Genomic DNA, 22,036 nt, shown 5'->3' on the forward strand with positions numbered 1-22,036 from the left:
TGGACTGGTGCCGGCTGTGGGAGCCCAGCAGGGTGGAGGGAGCATCCTGGAGTGCCGGAGTCCAAGCCAAGTGAGGAGGAGATCCATGTGGGCTGGTGGCAGGAGATTGGTTACACACAGAGATACTGATCAAATAAATCTACCCAAGACAGTGAGAGTCAAGTTTCCTATTGTCAGAGAAGGGAGTTAACGTATATGGAGTGAAAACTAGAATGAATCCTGTGGTGTAGGATTAAAATTGGAATTTTAAAATTGGTGTGGAATTAAAATTGGCATGATCGGTATGCACTTGTGGCCTTGAATACGTAAAGATAAACCCATAAATATAGATGGAAATGTGTGTGCGTCTAGTCACCACTGTCACTGGGGGGCCTGGAGCACTCCTAGCACCCAAACACTGGCTTCTGAATATGACTTTCCACTAAAGGAACCAGAGCGCCTTGGAGAAACAGCTGCTTCTAGCACTGGGAGGTAGGGGTGGGGTGCAGAAAATGAGCCCAGAACTTGTTGTTTTGCCAGAAAACAAGGAAATGCTGAAAGAATCATGGGAACATGTCAGTAGGACACAGAGCCAGCTTGAAGGAGCCTTTACTGGTCAGAATCAGGGACAATTTGGACACCAACATAGTAACAGTAACAGATGGGAAACCACCAGTGCACACAGATATAAGTAAGTAAGGGAATGCATTGAAAGTCTGATGTTCTTCAGTGCGATGTTTACATAGTCTCAAAATATCTGCCCACAAAATACTTATCCATTCTGCAGAGCAAAAGAGCAACTTCATGGTGGAGAAGCCTGACAGATACCACCTCATCCAGTGGCCAAGATAAATATCAATAATGGGACCAATAAAAAGTTTGCAGCACTTGAGGGGCTGCAGTGAGAATGTGGCATCACCCCATGGGACTCCTACCAGAGAGACATCAGACAATCCCAAATGGAGAGGCGTTTTGCAAAACTCCTGGCTGAGGAACTGTTTCAGACTGAAGGAGACTGAAGACGCAGAACAACTAAATGCAGTATGTGATTCTGGACTGGACCCTCCATTCTCAAGGATGCAACTGGGAGAAATAGAGAAACCCGATGGGGTCTGAGGAGCACACGGCAGTGATGTGTTGTCACATGCTGCGTTATGATATTTCAGTCAAAAACAGACTACATATATGATATGGTTCCATAAGATTATAATGGGGCAGAAAAATTCCTATCACCTAGTGATGTTGTAAGGGGTTGTAAAGTCAGAGTGAAACTCCTTACTCCCATGTTTGTGGTGATGCTGGTGTAAGCAAACTTACTGCACCGCCAGTCATATCAAAGCAGAGCACATACAGTTATGCAAAGCACATACTTTGTTAGTCCATTTTCACACTGCTCTAAAGAACGGCCTGAGACTGGGTAATTTAGAAAGGAAAGAGGTTTAATTGACTCACAGTTCTGCACGGCTGGGAAGGCCTCAGGAAACTTACAATTGTGGCAGAAGGTGAAGGGGAAGCAAGCACCTTCTTCACAAGGAGGCAGGAAGTAGAATGAATGCAGGAGAAACTGCCAAACACTTATAAAACCATAAGATTTCGTGAGAACTCACAAGAATAGCATGGGAAAAACTGCCCCCATGGTTCAATTACCTCCACCTGGTCTCTCCCTTGACACATGGGAATTATGAGCATTACAATTCAAGATAAGATTTTAGATGAGAACACAGTCAAGCTATATCATTCTGCCCCACATGATTGTGCTTTGAAATGTAAGGACATGAGATTTGGGAGGGGTCAGGGGCAGAATGATATGGCTAGGCTGTGTCCCCACCCAAAATCTCACCTTGAATTGTAATCCTCATAATCCCCATGTGTCAAGGGAGAGACCAGGTGGAGGTAACTGAACCATGGAGGCAGTTTTTCCCATGCTGTTCTCATGATAGTGAGTCTCATGAGATCTGATGGTTTTATAAGCATCAGGCATTTCCTCTGCTTGTACTCACTCTGTCCTGCTGCCCTGTGAAGAAGATGCCTGCTTCTCCCTTGCCTTCCACCATGATTGTAAGTTTCCTGAGGCCTCCCAAGCCATGCAGAACTGTGAGTCAATTAAACCTCTTTCCTTTCTAAATTACCTATTCTTGAGCAGGTTTTTTAACAGTGTGAGAACAAACTAATACAATGATAATAAATGACCATGTTACTCGTTTATGCATTTACTGTACTATACTTTTTGTCATTATTTTAGAGTGTACTCCTACTTATTAAAAAAAAAAAAGTTAACTGTGAAACAGCCTCAGGTGGGTCCATCAGGAGGTTTTCCAAAAGGCGGCACTGTTATCATAGGAGATGATAGCTCCATGCATGTGACTGCCCCTGAAGACCTCCCACTGAGACAAGAGGTGGAGGTGGAAGACAGTGACGCTGATAATCCTGACCCTGTGTAGGCATGGGCTAATGTGTGGTTGTGTCTTAGCTTTTAACAAAAAGTTTAAAAAGAAAAAAAAAAACTAACTAGAAAAAGCCTATAGAAAAAGGATATAAATATTTTTGTACAACTATATAATGTGTTTGTGTTTTAAGCTAAATATTATAAAAGAGTCAAAAAGTTAAAAGAGTTCAAAAGTATACAAAGTAAAAAAAGTTATGGTAAGCTCAGGTTAATTTATTATTAAAAAGAAAAATATTTTTTAAAAAATGTAGTGCAGCTTACGTGTACAGTGTTTATAGTCTGCAGTAGTATAATGTCCTAGTGCCCCAGGTTCACTCACCACTCACTCACTGATTCACCCAGAGCAATGTCCAGTCCTGCAAGCTCCATTCATGGTACCAAAATGGTACACTGCCCTACACCAGTGTGCCAGTTTTTATCTTTTATACTAGGTGTCCCCAACCTCTGGGCCATGGACCAGTACTGAGCTCTGCCTCTTGTCAGGTCAGCAGCAGCATTAGGTTCTCATGCGAGCAGGAGCCCTACTGTAAACTGCGCATGCGAGGATCTAGGTTGCACACTCCTTATGAAAATCTAATGCCCGATGATCTGAAGTGAAACAGTTTCATCCTGAAACCGTCACCCAAGCCCCACATCCATGGGAAAATTGTGTTTCATGAACCCAGTTGCTGGTGCCAAAAAGATTGGGACTGCTGTTTTACACCACATTTTTACTCCACTGTTTCAATGGAGTAAAATCGTGTGAGATACACAAATACTTACCATTATGTTACAACTCCCTAGAGTATTCAGTGCAGTCACATGCTGTACAGGTTTGTAGCCTAGGAGCAACATGCCATTACCCTAGAACCTAGGTGTGCGGTAGTCTGTGCCATCTAGGTTTGTGTAAGTGCACTCTGCCATAGTAGCACAGCGATGAAGTCCCCTGATGTTGCATTTCTCAGAACGTATTCCCATTGTTAAGCAATGCATGACTGTATCCCTGTCACAGTCCCTACTTGATGGTGTGCTGTAATTATGTAGGAGGGTGTCCTTGTCTGTAGGAAACACACACTGAAGTGTTAGCGATACAACACCATGTTGACAACTTACAAAGTTCAGGGAAAAATGTTCTTTGTACTGTAGTTGCAAATTTTCTGTGAGTTTGAGACTTCCAAAAGAAAATAACAATACTATGTACTTCAGGCTTTTCCCTGCCTTTCAGGGACCCCGCCTTGCCCTATCTGAATTAGGGAGTGATCTGTTATGTAGGCCAGGAAAGCTGGGCTGGCTCAGTGCACAGTGGTCCTGCCAAGGGTGGGAGCAGAGTGTTTGCACGGCCCCTGAACAGCACTGGACTCCACCTCTCACATTCTCAGAATGGGAAGGGTTTTATATTCACAGCTGGGCCCTCGGGAGATAATTTGGTGCCTGATGATTACATAAGCTAACAAGGAGCCTTGTTCCTGGAACTCTGGGTGGGTAGCAGATGGTAAAGGAAAATTAATATTCTTTTTTTTTTTTTTTAAACTGCTTTGCTTTCCTGGTTTTCTCACCCTGGCCCAACTCTATGTTGGCCCTTCAGTGGTAGAAAAATGAACGGAGTATGGTTTCTAAACATGAGGCAACCAGAAGCCCCATGTGTTCTAGGGTGAGCTGATGGTTGAAGCCATGGGGACTGTTGTGGCATCTCACAGGGCACTAAACACAGGCAGGGCAGGGAAGGAAGGTGGCCCCCAGGCTGAGGAAGGGACACAGAGGGTGTGGCCCGGTGAGGGGAGAAAGGAATGCGCACAGGGCTCCAGGTGGAAAAGGCATGAGCAGAGTCTTGAAGCCAAGCAAAAGCATATTATGTTCTAGATCCTGAGCTGATGAAGATAGGGCAGTGAAGACATAAAGCTGGATATGTAGCTAGCAGAGCCATCAAGCCATCTTAAAAGACTCTGGACACACGCCTGGAGACCATGGGGGGGCCAATGGAGAACCAAACTGGGGAGGGCTGGGATCAGAGCACGCTTTGGAGAAGGCACTTTGGCTGCTGAGCATGGAATGCACTGGGGGACCCAGTGAAGCAGCAGAGAGATAGTAAGCATGTGTTCAACATTAGCCCACAAGCAAGTTGGGACTCACCTTCAATGGGGGGGAGTGTGACCCTTCTACGAGCCCGCCAAGTGAACTACTCACACTTCAGGAAGGAGACTGGCTTAGGAGTTTCCATTAAACAGTAAGCAATGTCTTTGGTCTTTTTACCTGCAGGTTTTTGAGGTGTGTGTGCGTGCATGTGTGTATGTGTGCATGCTACACAGAGCTCCTCTATGAGCACCTGGGAGTCCACTGTCCTGTGAACATGACTTATGTAGAATCAGGGAAGGAAGGAAGTGGTTTTTATCTTGGAGCCTCTTCTGGTCTAGGTTTGGCTTGTCTCTTGAGAAGGGTCTATACAGCCCAGAGACACACTGCCACTTCTGAGAGAAGGCAAGTTCATCTCACAACTTTAAATGTACCCGTATGTTCTCATCATTTAGCTCCCACTTATAAGTGAGAACATGCACAAAGAGGGAAACAACACACACTGGGGCCTATCGAAGGGTGGAAGAAGGAAGAGGATCAGGAAAAATAATTCATGGGTGCCAGACTTAACTGGGTGATGACATAATCTGCACAACAAACCCCCGTGATACAAGTCTACCTATGTAACAAACCTGCACATATACCCTAGAACCTGAAATCAAATTTAAAAAGAAACACACAAACCCCAAAATCATGGAGACAGAAAGTAGGATGATGGTTTCCAGAGGCTAGGGGTAGGGGGATGGAGAGTTAGTGTTTCTGGATACACAGTTGTAGAAGGGAGAGATGAAAAAGTTATGGAGATAGATGGTTGCAATACAATTGAATGTACTTAACGTCACTGAATTGTACACTTAGAAATGGTTAAAATAGTAATTTTTTTTTTTTTTTTTTTTTTTTGAGAAGGAGTCTTGCTCTGTCACCCAGACTGTAGTGCAGTGGTGCATTCTTGGCTCACTGCAACCTCCGCCTCCTGGGTTCAAGCAATTCTCCTGTCTCAGCTTCCCAAGTAGCTGGGACTGCAGGCACATGCCACCATGTCCAGCTAATGTTTGTATTTTCAGTAGAGATGGGGTTTCACTGCATTAGCCAGGGTGGTCTTGATCTCCTGGCCTCGTGATCCACCCGCCTCAGCCTCCCAAAGTACTGGGATTACAGGCATGAGCCACCGCACCCAGCGCCAAATAGTAAATTTTATGTTGTATATTTTACCACAATAAAAAGTTCTAGTAGAGCAAAAACAGAATCCCCCAAGGCAGTGGCTTAAATACATAAATAAATCCTGTCTTGTGAATATTGTCCTGTGTCATATCTGTGGGTGTGAAAAATGCTATTTCATTAAATATAAACATTTAAAATACATCACTATTTTTTGTAACCCTGTTTGGGCATGTCACCATTTTTTCATTGCTTCAGTGGTCCTCAAAAAATGCAAATTGGCCAGAAGCAGTGACTCATGCATATAATCAAAATCCCAGCATTTTGAGAGGCTGAGGTGGGAGGATCAGTGGAGCCCAGGCATTTGAGACCAGTCTGGGCAGCATAGGGAGACCCTGAATCTACAAAAAAATAAAAATTAAAAAAACTAGCCAGACCTGGTGGCATGCACCTGTAGTCCCAGGTCTCTGGAGGCTGAGGTGGGAAGATCACTTGGGGGAGGTTGAAGCTGCAGTGAGCCATGATCACACCACTGCACTCCAGCCTAGATGACAGAGGGAGACCCTATCTACCAAAAATTTAAAAATTAAAAAAAAAGCAGTGGTCCAATGTCTCTTGATCTCTGAGTTAAAAAGTAGGTTAGAAGAGGCTATCTAGTCTAACCACCGCTCGACGGGGGATGTCCCTTTCCATTGACCCTCTCAGATGTTTCCATATGTTGCTTAAACCGTTCCAGGCACAGGCAGTTCATCACCTGAAAAGCAACTAATTCCATCGTTAGACACTTGGCTTGTCCTCAGGATCCCCCTGCGGTGGGGCAGGTTGGCCTCTGGGAAACCACCCCGTGGTTCCTAGTGCTGGCCTCTGGAGCAGCCACATGAGAGGCCAGCCACTGGCCAGCATGTCCTTTGACTATCCCTTCCCCATGTTCTGTTCCTGTTTTCCTTTTAATTGTTCCTCTACAATATGGTTCCTGAATACTACAGATTTCAATCTGCTTCAATCTTCCAGAGAATCCTCTTTGCATAAAATTGTGCTTGTTATGTTTTTCATTGTGGTGCAGATCCCAGAACAAAACTTGCTTTCAAGGGCTTTCCTGAGCCAGGACCTGTGCAACCTGTGGGCAGACCAGACCGTCTATTCAGGAAGCCATAGATTCATGGGCACTTTGTAGCACCCAGGACTCATTTGTTGCCACTGTTGAGTTTATGGTCATTAAATATCCAGGTCCTCTTGTCCACCCCCAACTCTCCCTGGCCAGGTATGGAATGCCATTGCAGACACCTGCAGTGGATTCACCCATAACCCTGGTGGAGCCAGTGTTACCTTCTACATATGGAAGATAATATAAATCTCATCTTCCTTGCATTAAAGATCTGCCGACACTGTCCACGAGACCCCAACTGACCCATGGTACAGCAAGTGGGGGTGGCTTCAGCCAAGAGTGTTGCTGCATTAATGTTCACGCGTGACCCCGAACCCTCAAGGAAATGTCTGTTCACCAACACACCACTCTCACAGTCCAGTCTTTTCATATTAATTTCCCTGTACAACAAGTGATCTTAATAACAAAACACAGAGGCAAAGAAATAGGAAGAGCGCTCTAGAGGCATATTTCAGCTTTCTTGGTTTCCCCCCCGCCCCGCTTCTTTTATTTTCTGAAAGCTGTTGGAAGTCTCAGTTATACAAAACAAGCTCTGGTCACTCCACCCATATTAGCCCAAATAACATGCAAACTTCTGGCCCACCATGGAAACATTCCACCCCTCACCCAGCACAGATGTTTCCTTTTAGTTCCACTGGCCCCATGCCAACAGAAATGCAGCCCAGCCTGTAACACAGGCAGAGAACTTTCCACATGCCCTTCAAAGGTAAGAGCATCTATACAGCCTGGTTCAGTGGCTCACACCTGTAATCCCTACTCTTTAGGAGGTCGAGCTGGGAGGAGGATTGCTTGAGCCCAGGAGTTGGAGGCTGCAGTGAACTATGATCATACTACTGCACTCCAGCCTGGGTGACATAGGAAGGCCCTATCTCTAAGGAAAAAAACAAAACAAAAACAACCAAACAAAAAAACTTTGTTGGCCTAATACTCTGTCATTCATTCAAATACTGGCTCTGCCCCTGTGTACCAGGCCCTGAGTTAGGTAGGTCCTGGGGGACAGCAATAAGCCACTCAGCTAAGTTTTAGCTCTCAAGGGCTCACAGGCCTTGTTGTTTTATCCTTAAAGCTCCTTAAACTGTGCAGTGGAAAGAGAAATGAGTCCTGAGTTCCAAATTTGGCCGAGATACCTGGCACTTGTGTCTTTTTGGACAAGTTATTGAAGACCAAACTCCTCTTATGTAAAGTGGGGTAATAATCACTATCCTGCTTGCACATGGGATTCTATCAAAGAGCAAACTGAGGTCTCCCATGGGAGACAGCTGAGCAACCTGCAAAGTTGTGGGAAGGAGGAGGGGTGGTCTGAGTCACCACGCTGCCCTGGTGTGTCAAGGAGCTCAACAGCCTCTTTCCACACCTCAAGTCCTTCCACTTCAAGGGACAGTAAGTAAATCACCTGATTTGTAACTTTGGAAATAATAAACTGGGCATGCACTTACCTGATGCCTTCAGCCATAATAGCTCACGTAAGAGGAGAAAAACAGATTAGCCCTATAGGATGCTACAGGAGATTTCAATTTTCTTTAACTGAAACTCCCTGACTTCCCATCAAGTCTGAGAATTTGACAAATATGTTTAGGGATCATTGAGTTTCTAAATCATCACACTATCCCTACATAGCTTTGCCAGAGGTTTTACAGGTTTCCCCTTCCCCCATGGAGTTCCTCTATGTTCCCAAGCCTGATTCTTATTCCATGTCCAGAATCTGCAAATGCCCCGGGAAGGAAATGCTGGTGACAGGCTGCTCACTCCAGAAAGTCTCCCCCTTCTCTGGAATTTTAGGCCATGCAATCCTCTTTCAGAGCTTTCCAGAATCTTTAATGACGACTCCTGAAATGCATCCAGCAATTTTCGCTGCAGCAGCATGTCGGTAGTCTGCCATGACCTACACATCCTACCCAGAACTGAAGTCAAAACCTTGTTGAACACCTCCCCTAAAAAAAGTCCTCTGATGGGTATTAACATGATCCTGTACTATCTGCTCTTTTTTGGCCCATTTCCACAAGTCCATACACATCCCTTTTCTCTGACCATACCATCTTACTCCTTTCAGGCCTTTGTCCAACTAGCCAAGTCACTCCCTACTACCCAGGAATCCATGTCTATCTTTATCCCTTTGTGCAAACTGAACAACCAAGTGCACTGCTGCACTCAGTTTTCTCGCTACTGTCCTGCAGGGCTGTAATGCAGCAGCAGTCCCTTTGGAGCACACATCAACAGAGAGAACCAACTCATCCACAAGCCAGACCTGGGGTTTTCCTCGGGTTTCCCTCTTCCAGAAGCTGGCTGCAGGAGTCCCCTCCCCCATGAGGCCATAAGTGTGGATGGGAGGCACTGGTGAACAGCAATGACAGAGGAATCTGGGCTACCTGTTATATTCCTTGGTTGTGCCCACCGAACTGCTCAGGCCTAATCCTAAATGTACATTGTCATGCTGCATGGATTGCTGCTGCACCCACCCAACCTTATGACCTGGTGGGTCTGACAATAACCAGCATGATGGGTGGCTCAGGTCACTTGAGGTCCCAGGGTTGGGTATTCAGTCTCTAATTGAGCCCAGTGGGAGGCCAGAAAGTTCTTTTCAGACTCGCTCATTTGGAGGTGAATAGTTTTCCACCACATGGCCCTGCTCCAGAATCTTAGGGTCTGTGCTGCAACTTCCCTGTTGGGCCTGCCAAAAACTACACAGCACCCCTATCTGCCCCAGATAGCATTAGCTCTATTGGAATTTCTGGGTCACGTGGAGCAGGAGCGGTTTGTAATGCAGCTTAGACAGCCTTCAGAGTCCTGTCTTTTTCTGGACTCCCACTCACAACTGGCAGGTTTGTGAATTACTCAGTAAATGCATTGAGACAGTATTCTCAAGTACCGCATTTTTGTCTCCAAAATCCAGAGGCCCAACAAGTGCTACAATTCTTAGTGAGGGTAGTAGAGATGAGGGTGTGTGTAAGGTTCCAAATCTACCACCTTAGGTGGGTATCTCTCAGAATGGTCCACACCATTAATACCTAAAATCATTATCAATGTGGTGCCTGCATGAAGGGGGGTGTCTCTCAGAATGACCCACACCATTAATACCTAGAAACATTACCAATGTGGTGCCTACGTGAACCTTCATGGCGTTTATTTCACACCCTCTTGCGCATGTCTTTTCCTAGAATTTCCAAGGGCTTGCCTCGTCCTGTGTACTAGATCTAATAAACCGGATTTTATCCACATAAATAGATCAGCATGATGGCCCTGAAGATAACACTGTGACAAAAAGTCGGTGATTAACGGAGACCGATGCCAAGACACTGAACACATTTTGCAGACCTTCCACATAAGAGATCTGCTTTTGACCCTTCTTATTGAGGGGGATTAAGGAAGAATTTGCCTAACCTATAGCCACATACAAAGCACTGGAGGCTGTGCTGATTAACCTTAGTGAAGATACTTTATCCAACAAAGCAGCAGAAGTTGGAGCTCTCTCCTGTGTGTTTGGTGGTCTTCTAATCTACCATGATTCATCTGGATTTACAGGGGACATAAAGATAAATTAAGTGGCAATAAGGTGGGGACAACCACCCTTGCATCCTTCAAGCCTTTGATGTTGGTCTTAATCTCTGTAATTTCTCCCAAGATCCAGTATTGTCTGATTCATGATCTTGGCCAGGGAGGGAAAGCAGTTTCCAACCTTGACCGTTCTTACCATTGCAGTATTCCATCCCATTTATGACATCCCAGTTGTATTATATCCATCCCAACTTCTGGTACCAATTGTCTAGTCTGGGTTTTCCCCCAAAAGCAGAGCCTGAGACAACTCATGTTATGATTATTTGGGAAGTAATCCCACAGGGCACAGGAGGGAAGGAGCAGGGAAAGTAAAACAGGGAAACAAAAAGTTATGCCAGTCGTGCACCTGAGGCATGATCATACCAGCATGTTTTGACGAGTGTACCTAACACTTCTCAGAATTGTCTACCCAAGGGGTCCAACAAAGCAGCATTTCTCCACTGGCTTCTATCCCCCAGTGATCGTGAGTTGCCTCAGAAGGCATTAAGTCCCCAGAACTCCTGGGCTGCACATACCTGGACGCTGAGTGGCCTCCTGCCAATGTTCTATAACACGGCGCCAGAGGAGCCTAAGAACAGAAAACAGGAGGTCTCTGGGAAGCACTGGGAGCAAGCCTGCAGCTGTGGCCGGCCTGAGGTGGGGCTGAGGACAGAAGGTAATCCATCAGAAGGATCCAGCAATGCACAGTACATTGTTTCCCCAGTGACTAGCATTTACTTTATGGTCATTATTTGGGATGTATAAATAACACTGAGATAAACTGCTCTGTATTAATGTTCTCTGCTTGTATCTTGAATTATTTACTTCGATTACATGCCCAGAAGTGGAATTATTAAGTCAAAATTTTTATTATATTTTTGCATTTGTAAATTTATTGTATTTTTTAGAAAACAATCTGGCAGTGTGCATTAAAAGCCTTAGAAAAAGTTTTTAGAAAAAAACTTTTTCTAAAAAGTTTGGAATGGTGAAGACTTATGCTCTACTGGCAGTTTGTATGTGAGACCACTGGCTTTACTGAGCAAACAAACTACTGTTAATAATCTAAACTCGGTAGGGTGCAGTGGCTCATGCTTGTAATCCCAGCACTTTGAGAGGCTGAGGCGGGCAGATCACAAGGTCAGGAGATCGAGACCATCCTGGCCAACATGGTGAAACCCCGTCTCTACTAAAATACAAAACATTAACCAGGCATAGTGGTGTGTGCCTAGAGTCCCAGCTCCTCGGGAGGCTAAGGCAGGGGAATCACTTGAACCCAGGAAGCAGAAAGCAGAGAATACAGTGAGCCAAGATCAAGCCACTGCACTCCAGCCAGGCAACAGAGTGAGACTCCATCTAAAAAAAAAACAAAAACAAAAAAACAAAAATTATACACTCATGGCCCAGTGCAGTGGCTCATGCCTGTAATCCCAGTACTTTGGGAGGCCAAGACAGGAAAATTGCTTGAGGCCAAGCGTTCAGGACCAGCCTGGACAACACAGCAAGACCCTCATATTTACAAAAAATAATTTGCTGGGCATGGTGGCACACGTGCAGTTCCAGCTACCTGGGAGGCTAAGGTGGGTGGATCACCTGAGCCCAGGAGTTTGGGGCTGCACTGAGCTATGACTGTACCATTGCATTCCAGCCTTGGTGACAGAGTGAGACCCTATCTCTTAAAGAAAAAAAGAAAAAAATTAGCCAGTGATGTGGAAGACTAAAAAAATCATAAAAGCAAAAACCCACTTGAATATTAGTTAACACTGCATTTCTTATACGCCGCCCTTATTTTTTGAACAACTTCAATGTTCGTCTACCTGATATTTATTTAAAGGCCACTAAAGACAGCTGTGGCTCTGCTGGATGAAACAGGTCTGTCCCAGAATAATATTTTTCCAAGTCTTTGCCAGTCTCTGTCTTCAGTTTTCTCTTCTCTCATTCTGAGAGCTGCAATAATAAGATCTTTCCAATAAATGCCTCTCCTGGAGAGCCCCTGCTCATCTGATATTTTGTTTCATTTGCGACGTATGTATCTTACACAGAGGGGTAGCCTTCAGGGAAAGGTATGGGGTGGCTAGAGACAGATGCCACCATCTCTTTCTCTTCTTTCTTCATTTTTACTGGAAGTGCTTAGCCAGCCAGCCAAGAAGGGTAGCTATTTGTCATACCAATGGCCTCATCTGTCTGTCTGACGAGAAATGAAGCGGAGCTGAGTTGGACATCTATGACAGTACCCATTCTAATTTATGCATCTCAAAATGATCCACTGGAATCAGCCGTCAAAAGCAAAGCCTTCTAAACTTTATTCACACTCAAGCTGCATCTCTGTACCACCACTGCCAATGTTATGTCATGTCGTGGGCAGTCAACCAGGTGCAGGGGAGGAGAGACCAGGTTGATTTCTGCCTTGCTGGGAACACCTTCATGGTGCCTGTAGATAGTCACTGCAGAAACATAAAAGATGGAAACCCAGGCTGTGTTCTCAACAGGGTAGAAGCTTCCCCATTAAGCCCAAGTCTAGGCAGCTCCTTCTCTCCACAGGGATGGACCTGGCCTTGCTGGGAGGAATGCCCACACCAGGACCTCTAGAAGCAGTCCCAAGGGCTTCAGCTCACATTATGTTCTTTCCATTTAGTGATAAATTCCTAACGCCTTATCCCATATGTCTAACTGGAATGCAGAGAGCAAATGCCACGGTTGAAATGCTCTCCTTCATGATATCAGCTCCTTCCCCAGGGCGTTTTAAGACTGATTTAGGAGTTTCAGTTCCCTTGGAAAAAAAACAAAGGCTGCTCTACACATGAAGAGACTTAATTCTAACACACTGCACAGCAAGACTACAGGCTTACAGGAAGAGCCTTCTGGGCAATCAAGCAAAGTCTTCCTTTCTATGCCCAGAGCATGAAGGCAGCTGAATAATCAAATAACGACATTGAAAGCAGCTTTCTTAATGCTGACAAAACAAAATCTTAGGAAACACCAGGGAGTGGTTATAAAACACAAGTGATTTCAAAACAAGAGTGATAAGAAAGGTTGGCTAAGGGCCAAAGCCACCACTAAGCCTCTGAACCTAGGGAATTCCAGCGGGATCTTGGAGGGCAGGAAGTCAGAGGTGGACTTCCCTAGGATCTGGGAAGGCTCACCAGCCAGGCAGACGCCCTGGGTCTGTACCTGAGGCAGAGTGCCTCCTCTTTTTTCCTCTCCCACAAGCACCCAAATACACAAGGTGAATGAACTTTTCTTAGTGATTCTTGTTTTTAAAGTTCTTCAAGGGGAAAAAAATTCACAAAACACATATCATAAGCATTTCCTTTCAAACATTTTCTGCCAGGTCTTTACTCCAGCTTGTGGGGTCTCCCTTGGTGGCAGAGTTCTGGATTTGTCTGCCACTCACTAGATAAGGGCCAGACCTGAAGGGGTCACTCAATGCTGCCTTGGCTTCAACTGAAGAACTCTAGACATACCAAAACAGATCAGAAAATAGACTTTAATTTTACATGTACAAATGTTGCTGTAAATTCAAAACAGTGAAGAAAAATATTTACAAACCAGTTTAAAAGGAAAGTAAGCAACAAACAATCCACAGCTGAGCAGTTGATGTGCAAATCATCCCAGGAATCCGACTTTCTGTCTCTTGGGCCCCAGGCTTTCTTCCTTGTGCAGAATGTTCTGCAAGGAGGCATGCAGCACCTTGCCCACACGCTTGCTGGTCTGTGGGACAGAGAAGGGACGGGAGAGAACACACGCCCCCTTGTAAGGCACACACACTGTGACCAGAAAAGCTTCCCTTCTGCCAGCTAGTCTTTCTGATGCTGTACACATTTCATCTGCCTTAGAGGACTTTTATTTAATTAAAGCAAATTAAAACAAAAACCACAAACCCCAATAACATAATAAATTTTGGAAAAATCGCCATATCAAAAAAAAAAAAAAAAAAAAAAAGAGAGAGAGACGGACACCAGCCCCCACCAGGCAGCAAACAGGAAGCGGCAAACCTGCCCTGGCCACTAGCTTATGCTTCGCAATCCTGCTACCATTACAATACGCCACAAAGTTGTCAACCAAATTCAGGATTGGGTACAGCCAAGTGACACTGTACCATAGTAAGAAAGAATAGGGAGACCATAGGGAATCCAGAGCCTGTCTAAAGAAGAAATAGATGATGCCAAGGACATTTTAATAAGCAGCTTCTCATTCACCTCCCACCAAGCCTCTAAGCGGAACTGCTCAGGTGCGACCAAAGTCAGTACCTGGATGGGATGTTTGGTGTTACTGCCATGCAGAGATGCTAAAGGCAGTGAAATTTTGGAATCAAAACACATCAAGAGGGACAACCCACAAAATTAATAATCAGTCCCTACACAGCAGACACAAGAGGTCCTAAAAAACAAAATAAAACAAAACAGACACCTCAAAATGGCTGGGAGTGTTGGCTCATGCTTGTAATCCCAGCACTTTTGGAGGTCAAGGCAAGAGGATTTTGCTTGAGGTCAGGAGATCAAGACCAGCCTGGGCAACAGAGTGAGACCCCATCTCTACAACAAATTAAAAAATTAGCTGGGCATGGTGGTATGCACCTATAGTCCCAGCTACTGAGGGGGCTGAGTTGGGAGGACTGCTTGAGCCCAGGAGGTCAGGGCTGCAGTGAGCTGTGACTGTGCCACTGTACTCCAGCCTGGATGACAGAGCAAGACCCTATCTCAAAAAAGAACAACCACCGCAATATTAAAAAAAAAAAATTCTTTATGAAACTGTTATTCCATCTCTGGGCCCATGAATCATTTTAAGAATACAATGAACCAACCACAAATCTCTACCTTATCAAGTCTTTCACATTCCCACAGCAGTCTGGATTCAACTCTGGTTCCATTCTCAACAGTGTTGAGAAAAAGACACCCATGCCTAAATCCTTGCCTCAATCTTTTCCATTACAGGTGTACTCTCCCCAGAGTAATGACCTGTGTGTCTTCTCCCCTGGCCCCTCACTGTAACATGGGATGAGATCCCAAGTATGATTAAAACTCTTTTTTTTTTTTTTTTTTTTGTTTTTTTTTTATTTTGAGACAGTCTCACTCTGTCGCCCAGGCTGGAGTGCAGTGGTATGATCTCGGCTCACTGCAACCTCTGCCTCCCAGGTTCAAGGGATTCTCCTGCCTCAGCCTCCTGAGTAGCTGGGACTACAGGCACCCGCCACCACACCTGGCTAATTGTTTGTATTTTTAGTAGAGACAGGGTTTCACCTTGTTAGCCAGGATGATCTCGATCTCCTGACCTCGTGATTCTCCCGCCTTGGCCTCCCAAAGTGCTAGGATTACAGGAGTGAGCCACCATGCCCCATACCCAGCCCCAACTAAAACTCTTATGAAAAGATGATTTCAATTTAAAAGGCTGGGAAGTGATCACCTCTATGAAATGCAAAGTTAGAGTAAAAGGTCAAAAAGGCCTTAGGGGGCCAGGCGCGGTGGCTCACGCCTGTAATCATAGCACTTTGGGAGGCTGAGGCAAGCGAATCACGAGGTCAGGAGTTAGAGACCAGCCTGGCCAACACAGTGAAACCCCGTCTCTACTAAAAATACAAAAAAATTAGCCAGGCGTGGTGGCAGGTGCCTGTAATCCCAGCTACTGAGGAGGCCAAGGCAGGAGAATCGCTTGAACCCAGGAGGCAGAGGCAGGAAAATAGCTTGAACCCAGGAGGTAGAGATTGCAGTGAGTCAAGATTGTGCCACTGCACTCCAGCCTGGGCACTAGTGCAAGACTGAAAAAAAAAAAAAAAAAAAAAGGTGGTGGGGGCTTTGGAAAGATTTTTTCCATAACATTAGAAAAAGAAAAAAAGTCTGAGTCTGTCAAACAGTGGTACTGATTATTCATATACATGAGGGTGGGGAGAGAGGACAACAGGAGATGAAATGAACAGGATGCTAGGACTTGAGAGGCCTTGACACTTCTGAATCCAGATGCAGGAAGGCAACTGCAGAGGCTGAGGGTAGCAGCCTGCACAACCACCCCAAGGCTCTCAGCTCCACCACTGAGCCATTTCCAGATTGCTGCATCCCTGTGTGAGATAAACAGTAAGACAGGGCCACAGGGCTATTGTCCCCTGACCAGAGTTAGCAGAACTCATCCCCCAAACCGGAGGGGAACACAAAGCTCGGGTCACTGAACAGAGCTCTGGTTCTGCCATCCATGACAGCCAGGGCAGATCTGGTTTATAAGGCTGACACTGCACACTGCACAGTGCACAGTGGCTGGGAGCAGGGGCTCTGGAGGCACACAGTCTGAGTTTGAATCCTAGCTCCAGTATTTATGAGCAGAGAAACCTGTAGGCAAGCTGTTTAGCCTCTGTGTGCCCAGTTTCCTCATCTATAAAAATGAGGACAATAATAATAGTTACCTCACAGGTTGTTGAGGATTAAATGATATATTTAAAGCAGTGTCTGGTATACAGTAAGCACACAAGAAACTTTAGCTATTATTTGCTTATTGTGCTTGTTGTTGCTTAGAGAAATTCTCATAAACTCTCCTGGGAGGGAGAAGAGTACCTTCTGAAACAAAGTTTGACAGTCCCTTGTCCAGAGGCCTTTGGTAGTATTTATGCAGCATTAATTCTAGGGAAATGTGAACTCAGGATGCTTAATGGAGCACAAAGAGTAACAGCTACCATTTGCTGAGAATTGATGATGTATCAGACACTCTGACATGTGCCTCCCCTCTACACCTCACATCATCCTAATAACAACCTCAGCAGTGTCTGGAAAAGATATATTATCAGTCCCACTTTGCAGATGAGGGGGGCTACGGCCCAGAGCCGGGATTTGCAGCCAGGGCAGCACACCTTCAGAGACCATGGTTGGTAACTCCATGCTATATACAGTGCTCATTCTGCCCTTTTAAATAAGATGATAAAGAAAGAAAGTAGAAGTCATGTTCTTGAATTCTTCAGTAAGAGGTCATCGTTTCTAAAAATGAAGGAAGAGTGCTTGCTACTAAGCAATGATCTCTGGGCATGTGTGGTGATATAGAGGTTACAAGAAAGTATGAATAATCAAATCCAGCTAACTCCATTCCTGGAAGTTCTGTCAGTCAGTCAGTCAGAAAAGCGAGGTGGAGGAGGGGAAGGAAGGTCTGGAAAACAGGTGAGCAGGACCCTGTCCCTGCCCTGAGGGGCTTCCAGGCTAGTGAGGTGACAGACATGTGGCAAAAACAGTACAGAGAACTGTACAAATGCCCTGATGGCTCTGACAGGAACGGGGACAACCCAATCCCAACTCCAGGGGGTCGGATTTCTCACCATCCCTGCTTGTCTCCATTTAAACACTTCTAGAGCTGTAATGAATTTGGGAGACAGCCACACTTCAACCCCTGCTTCCACCTTTACTCACCAACTTCAAGGGATAGGAAGCAGTGAGCCAAGAATTCAATTCCTTCATCAAGTCACAAAAGCCTGTGATTTTGGAGTTACAAGTGGCTCTTTACATTATGGAAGTCCAACAATCTTATTTAGACACACAGAAATGAGTTGCGGGGGGACTTACTGAGGATAAGCAATGGTTACCCGTAGGCTCCTTACCTCCCAGTCCAGAGTCTCCACCCCCCAACCCTCCTGGTTAGGTCAGCAGACCCCTGGCTCAAACCAGCTGTTCTCCAAGCTCCAGGTTTGAGGTCAAGGATGTGAATGGGAAGAATCCCCATGGTGAACCCAGCAGGCAGGAAGCAGCAGGCGTCCCGGCCAGGTCCCCACACCATCCTCAGAACCAGGGCCTCACCTCCATCATCTCGAAGATGCTCTCTGGGTCCAGGCTGCCCTTCCCCACTTTCCTCAAGCACGTCACAGCTCCCTTGCTGGTCACTGACACTAGCAAGCTGGCCAAGGAGCAGGCCTCCTCCTGAAGAGTAGCATCCACCACATGCCGATAGCCGATCTGCAAAGGCAGGGTGCAGAGCACACAGGGGTCACACAGGCTCCAGAGCCCCACCCTTGATGGCCTCATGGTGGGAATCTCTACACCAGGTAAAGGATTCACATAGGTCATTCCAGGTCTTATTTTAGATTCTGCTCATGAGGAAAACAGTTGAAGGAATGTTCAACAATTCTCATAGGCCACTGTGTGGGTGATACAATAAAAACATGACATGGAAAAATAGGGCAAGGGGGTTTAAAACTTGAATTCAGAGACCATCCAAGACAGAGGCCACAGAGGCTTTCCAACAGAGGGGCACAAGGGACAAATTCACACACAAGGCCACATCAATGTTTCACTGATGGCAAGGGGGAATCAAGAGGGCCCATGCTAAGGGGCACGCTCAAGAACAAGCCAAAGGCTGGGCGCAGTGGCTCATGCCTCCCAGCACTTTGGGAGGCTGAGGAAGATGGATTACTTGAGCTCAGGAGTTTGAGACCAGCCCAGGCAACATGGCAAGACCCCGTATCTACCAAAAATACAAAAAAATAGCCAGGTGTGGTGGTGTGAGCCTGCGGTACAAGCTACTTGGGAGGCTGAGGTGGGAGGGTTGCTTGAGCTTGAGCCTGGGCAAGTGGTGGGGGTGGGTTGCAGCAGAGGTTTCAGTAAGCCTTGGTTCTGCCACTGCACTCCAGCCTGGGTGTCACAGGGAGACTATGTCTCAAAAAAAAAAAAAAAAAAAAAAAAAGCCAAGACCCAATACCCTGCTGTCTGAACACTTCACCACATCCTGTTCATGAAGTTATTTCAGTGGAATTAAATCTGACCTGTTTAGCTTTATTTTGAGATAATGAATCCTGAGTTGAATTAGCTAAAATCCCAGTTAATAGCCAATACAGGTCTCTTTGCACAGCCTGGGGCAGCATTAGTTATACGTCACCTCAGTCAGATGCTGAGCTCCACAGCCCTCTACTCTATGTGAAAACCACTCCTGACACCCAAGACCTGCTCCAACCTCCTATTTCATAGAGGGGACATTGTTTGCCATCCTGCCACTACTCAACCACCCCAGGCCCAATAGAGTTGAGGCAATTAAAGGACACAGTGCTTTACTGAAGCACATGGTATGTGGAAGGAGCTTAACAAACTCTGGCTACTATTACTACAAACATATTCCTGGCTCCCAGGCCACATCATATCTTCCAACTAAAAAGAAAAGAAAAAGCTACTCATGGTAGTGGTTTCTAATATAAGCAAATTATTGGATCTGGGTTAAAGCTATTTCTATATGGTGTGTGATATTATAATTTATCAACTTATTAAGTAATCTCAGCAGATTGGGATTAGAGGAGACCCACATCCACAGGGAAGACAAAAACCACAAAATACAAGCTTATACCTTGCACAGAGTGACAATGCAGGGGACATTCTCAACACTTAGTCGTATGCAGTCATAAGGGTCATCAGACAATTCAATGTCCTTTGACCCCTCTTCATCCTCCAGAACTCGAACCCTTGGTATCCTGGAAACACAATTAAAATTTCCATTTGCTGTGAGGAGGAAAAATCACTTCTTTTTAAGATTGAGAATAGGAGTTAGAATCCCTGTGTCTCACAAGAGAAAGGTACACTATGCCTATCCTTTATTATCTTCATCCCTGTCAAAAGCACACAGGAGGCATCACAGTCCAATGAGGAGAGGCATCTTTTAGAAAATAATGCTAGGTCAATCAGATATCCAAATGAAGAAAAAATGAACCTCAATCCCTACCTCACACCACACACACACACACAAAGCCATACCAAATACACCATAGATATAAAAGTGAAAGATAAGACAATAAAGCTTTTAGGAAAAAACATCTGCATGACCTTGGAGTAGACAACTATTTCTTGAACAGGATACAGAAAGTATTATCATAAAAGGGAAAAAAGTTATAGATTCAATTATATTAACATTATGAACTTCTGTGTATCAGAAGACATCATTTAAAAACACAGAAAATGGGTGGGTCAGCCCTTGAAAAGTCCTGATATCTAAGTGTGAGTACTATATTAAACTGGAGTGCAGTAAACCTAGGAATCCTTCCACAATTGTTTATTTGAAACACAGTCTTGCTCTGTTGCCCAGGCTAGAGTGCACTGGCACAATCCCAGTTCACTGCAACCTCTGCCTCCCGGGTTCAAGTAATTCTTATGCCTCAGCCTCTCGAGTAGGTAGGATTACAAGCATGTGCCCCCATGCCCAGCTAAGTTTTATATTTTTAGTAGAGACAGGGTTTCATCATGTTGCCCGGGCTGGTCTTGAACTCCTGACCTCAAGTGATTCACCCAACCTGACCTCCCAAAGTGCTGGGATTACAGGTGTGAGCCAGTGTGCCTGGCCTGTTTTGTTTTTGTAGAGAGATGGGGTTTCGCCATGTTGCCCAGGCTAGTCTCAAACTCCTGAGCTCAAGCGATCTGCCCACCTTGGCATTGCAAAGCGCTAGGATTACAGATGTGAGCCACTGTGCTGGGCCTATTTGTTTATTTTTTAAAAACATTTTTCCATCACTCATCCAGGTCCCAGAGCAAACTCCCTCTGCTCTCAGAGCTTGACACTGGATATGTATTCCACAGTTTCAGTCCCAGATCATACGCTCTAAGATTTCTCATCCATATATATGTGGATGCCATCCTTTCTAAAAACTAAACATGACCTCCTAGAATGTTCCTATTTAGCTCATTTTATTTAGCATCAGCTCAAGAAACTAAGTCTTACTGTACATTGTCACAACAAAGAAAAAGGTTTGTTTTTATAACTGGTTAAAAACAAGAAAAGATTATCGTCAAAATGAAAATACAAAATTAGTAATTTCTCACTGAAGAGTATGCCCGGGAGCCTCTAGTTGTTAAAAGAGGATAATATTACTCCTTCTTATCAAAAATTCATAATGCCACGTGATTTTTATGATACTTCTTCAATACAAAGGGTTAATATGTATCATCACTGTAATAACCAACAAAATGTCACTTTAAGAAAACTCTAAATTTTTTATAAAAATGTAAGAAATGGGGAGTAAGTGTTCACATCATTAAAAGGCTTTGAATTGACTGCACGCTACCCGCACCGACCCCGCTCTGCCAGCTTCGCACGCCCGCCTGCGCCCACCATGGCCACAGTTCAGCAGCTGGAAGGAAGATGGCGCCTGGTGGACAGCAAAGGCTTTGATGAATACATGAAGGAACTAGGAGTGGGAATAGCTTTGAGAAAAATGGGCGCAATGGCCAAGCCAGACTGTATCATCACTTGTGATGGCAAAAACCTCACCATAAAAACTGAGAGCACTTTGAAAACAACACAGTTTTCTTGTACCCTGGGAGAGAAATTTGAAGAAACCACAGCTGATGGCAGAAAAACTCAGACTGTCTGCAACTTTACCGATGGTGCATTGGTTCAGCATCAGGAGTGGGATGGGAAGGAAAGCACAATAACAAGAAAACTGAAAGATGGGAAATTAGTGGTGGACTGTGTCATGAACAATGTCACCTGTACTCGGATCTATGAAAAAGCAGAATAAAAATTCTATCATCACTTTGGACAGGAGTTGACTATGAGAATGAACAAGCTCAGTTCAATGAGCAAATCTTCATACTATTGTTTCTTTCTTTTTTTTCTCATTACTGTGTTCATTTATCTTTATCACAAACATTTTACATGGAGCTATTTCAAAGTGTGTTGGATTAATTAGGATCATCCCATTGGTTAATAAATAAATGTGTTTATGCTAATAAAAAAAAAGGCTTTGAATTCATGGAAAAAAATAAAAATAA

General features: G+C 44.9%; 2 protein-coding genes across 4 annotated transcripts in view; one reads left to right on the forward strand and one right to left on the reverse strand.

The window, feature by feature from the left end:
- Positions 1-12,604: 12,604 nt before the first annotated feature.
- EXOSC7 (exosome component 7) overlaps positions 12,605-22,036 on the reverse strand; it is a 37,074-nt gene continuing 27,642 nt past the window's right edge. The window contains exons 6-9 of one of the 3 annotated variants that reach the window (XR_004275070.1): positions 19,623-19,746; positions 18,089-18,244; positions 13,874-14,036; positions 12,605-13,095 (exon numbers count right to left, since the gene is read on the reverse strand). Coding sequence is in view for 2 of the 3 variants with exons in the window: in XM_032298049.1 (XP_032153940.1) it covers positions 13,932-14,036; positions 18,089-18,244; positions 19,623-19,746 (385 nt within the window). In the remaining variant the exon portion in view is untranslated. Of the gene's footprint in view, positions 13,096-13,794; positions 14,037-16,089; positions 17,498-18,088; positions 18,245-19,622; positions 19,747-22,036 lie in introns of those variants that run through there. The other 2 variants (XM_032298049.1, XM_032298050.1) reach the window with 2 other exon arrangements.
- Positions 20,619-22,004, forward strand: LOC116564751 (fatty acid-binding protein 5). Its single transcript, XM_032298051.1, has one exon. It carries the CDS (start codon positions 21,376-21,378, stop codon positions 21,781-21,783), a length of 408 nt encoding a protein of 135 aa, XP_032153942.1. The 5' UTR covers positions 20,619-21,375; the 3' UTR covers positions 21,784-22,004.

Source organism: Sapajus apella, unplaced genomic scaffold (assembly GCF_009761245.1).
Source record: "Sapajus apella isolate SASKATOON/1434 unplaced genomic scaffold, GSC_monkey_1.0 scaffold38, whole genome shotgun sequence".
Taxonomy (NCBI): Eukaryota; Metazoa; Chordata; class Mammalia; order Primates; family Cebidae; genus Sapajus; species Sapajus apella.

Bases quoted from the DNA above. Each gene is read 5' to 3' on its own strand.
- LOC116564751 (XM_032298051.1), top strand. From the start codon at position 21,376: ATGGCCACAGTTCAGCAGCTGGAAGGAAGATGGCGCCTGGTGGACAGC.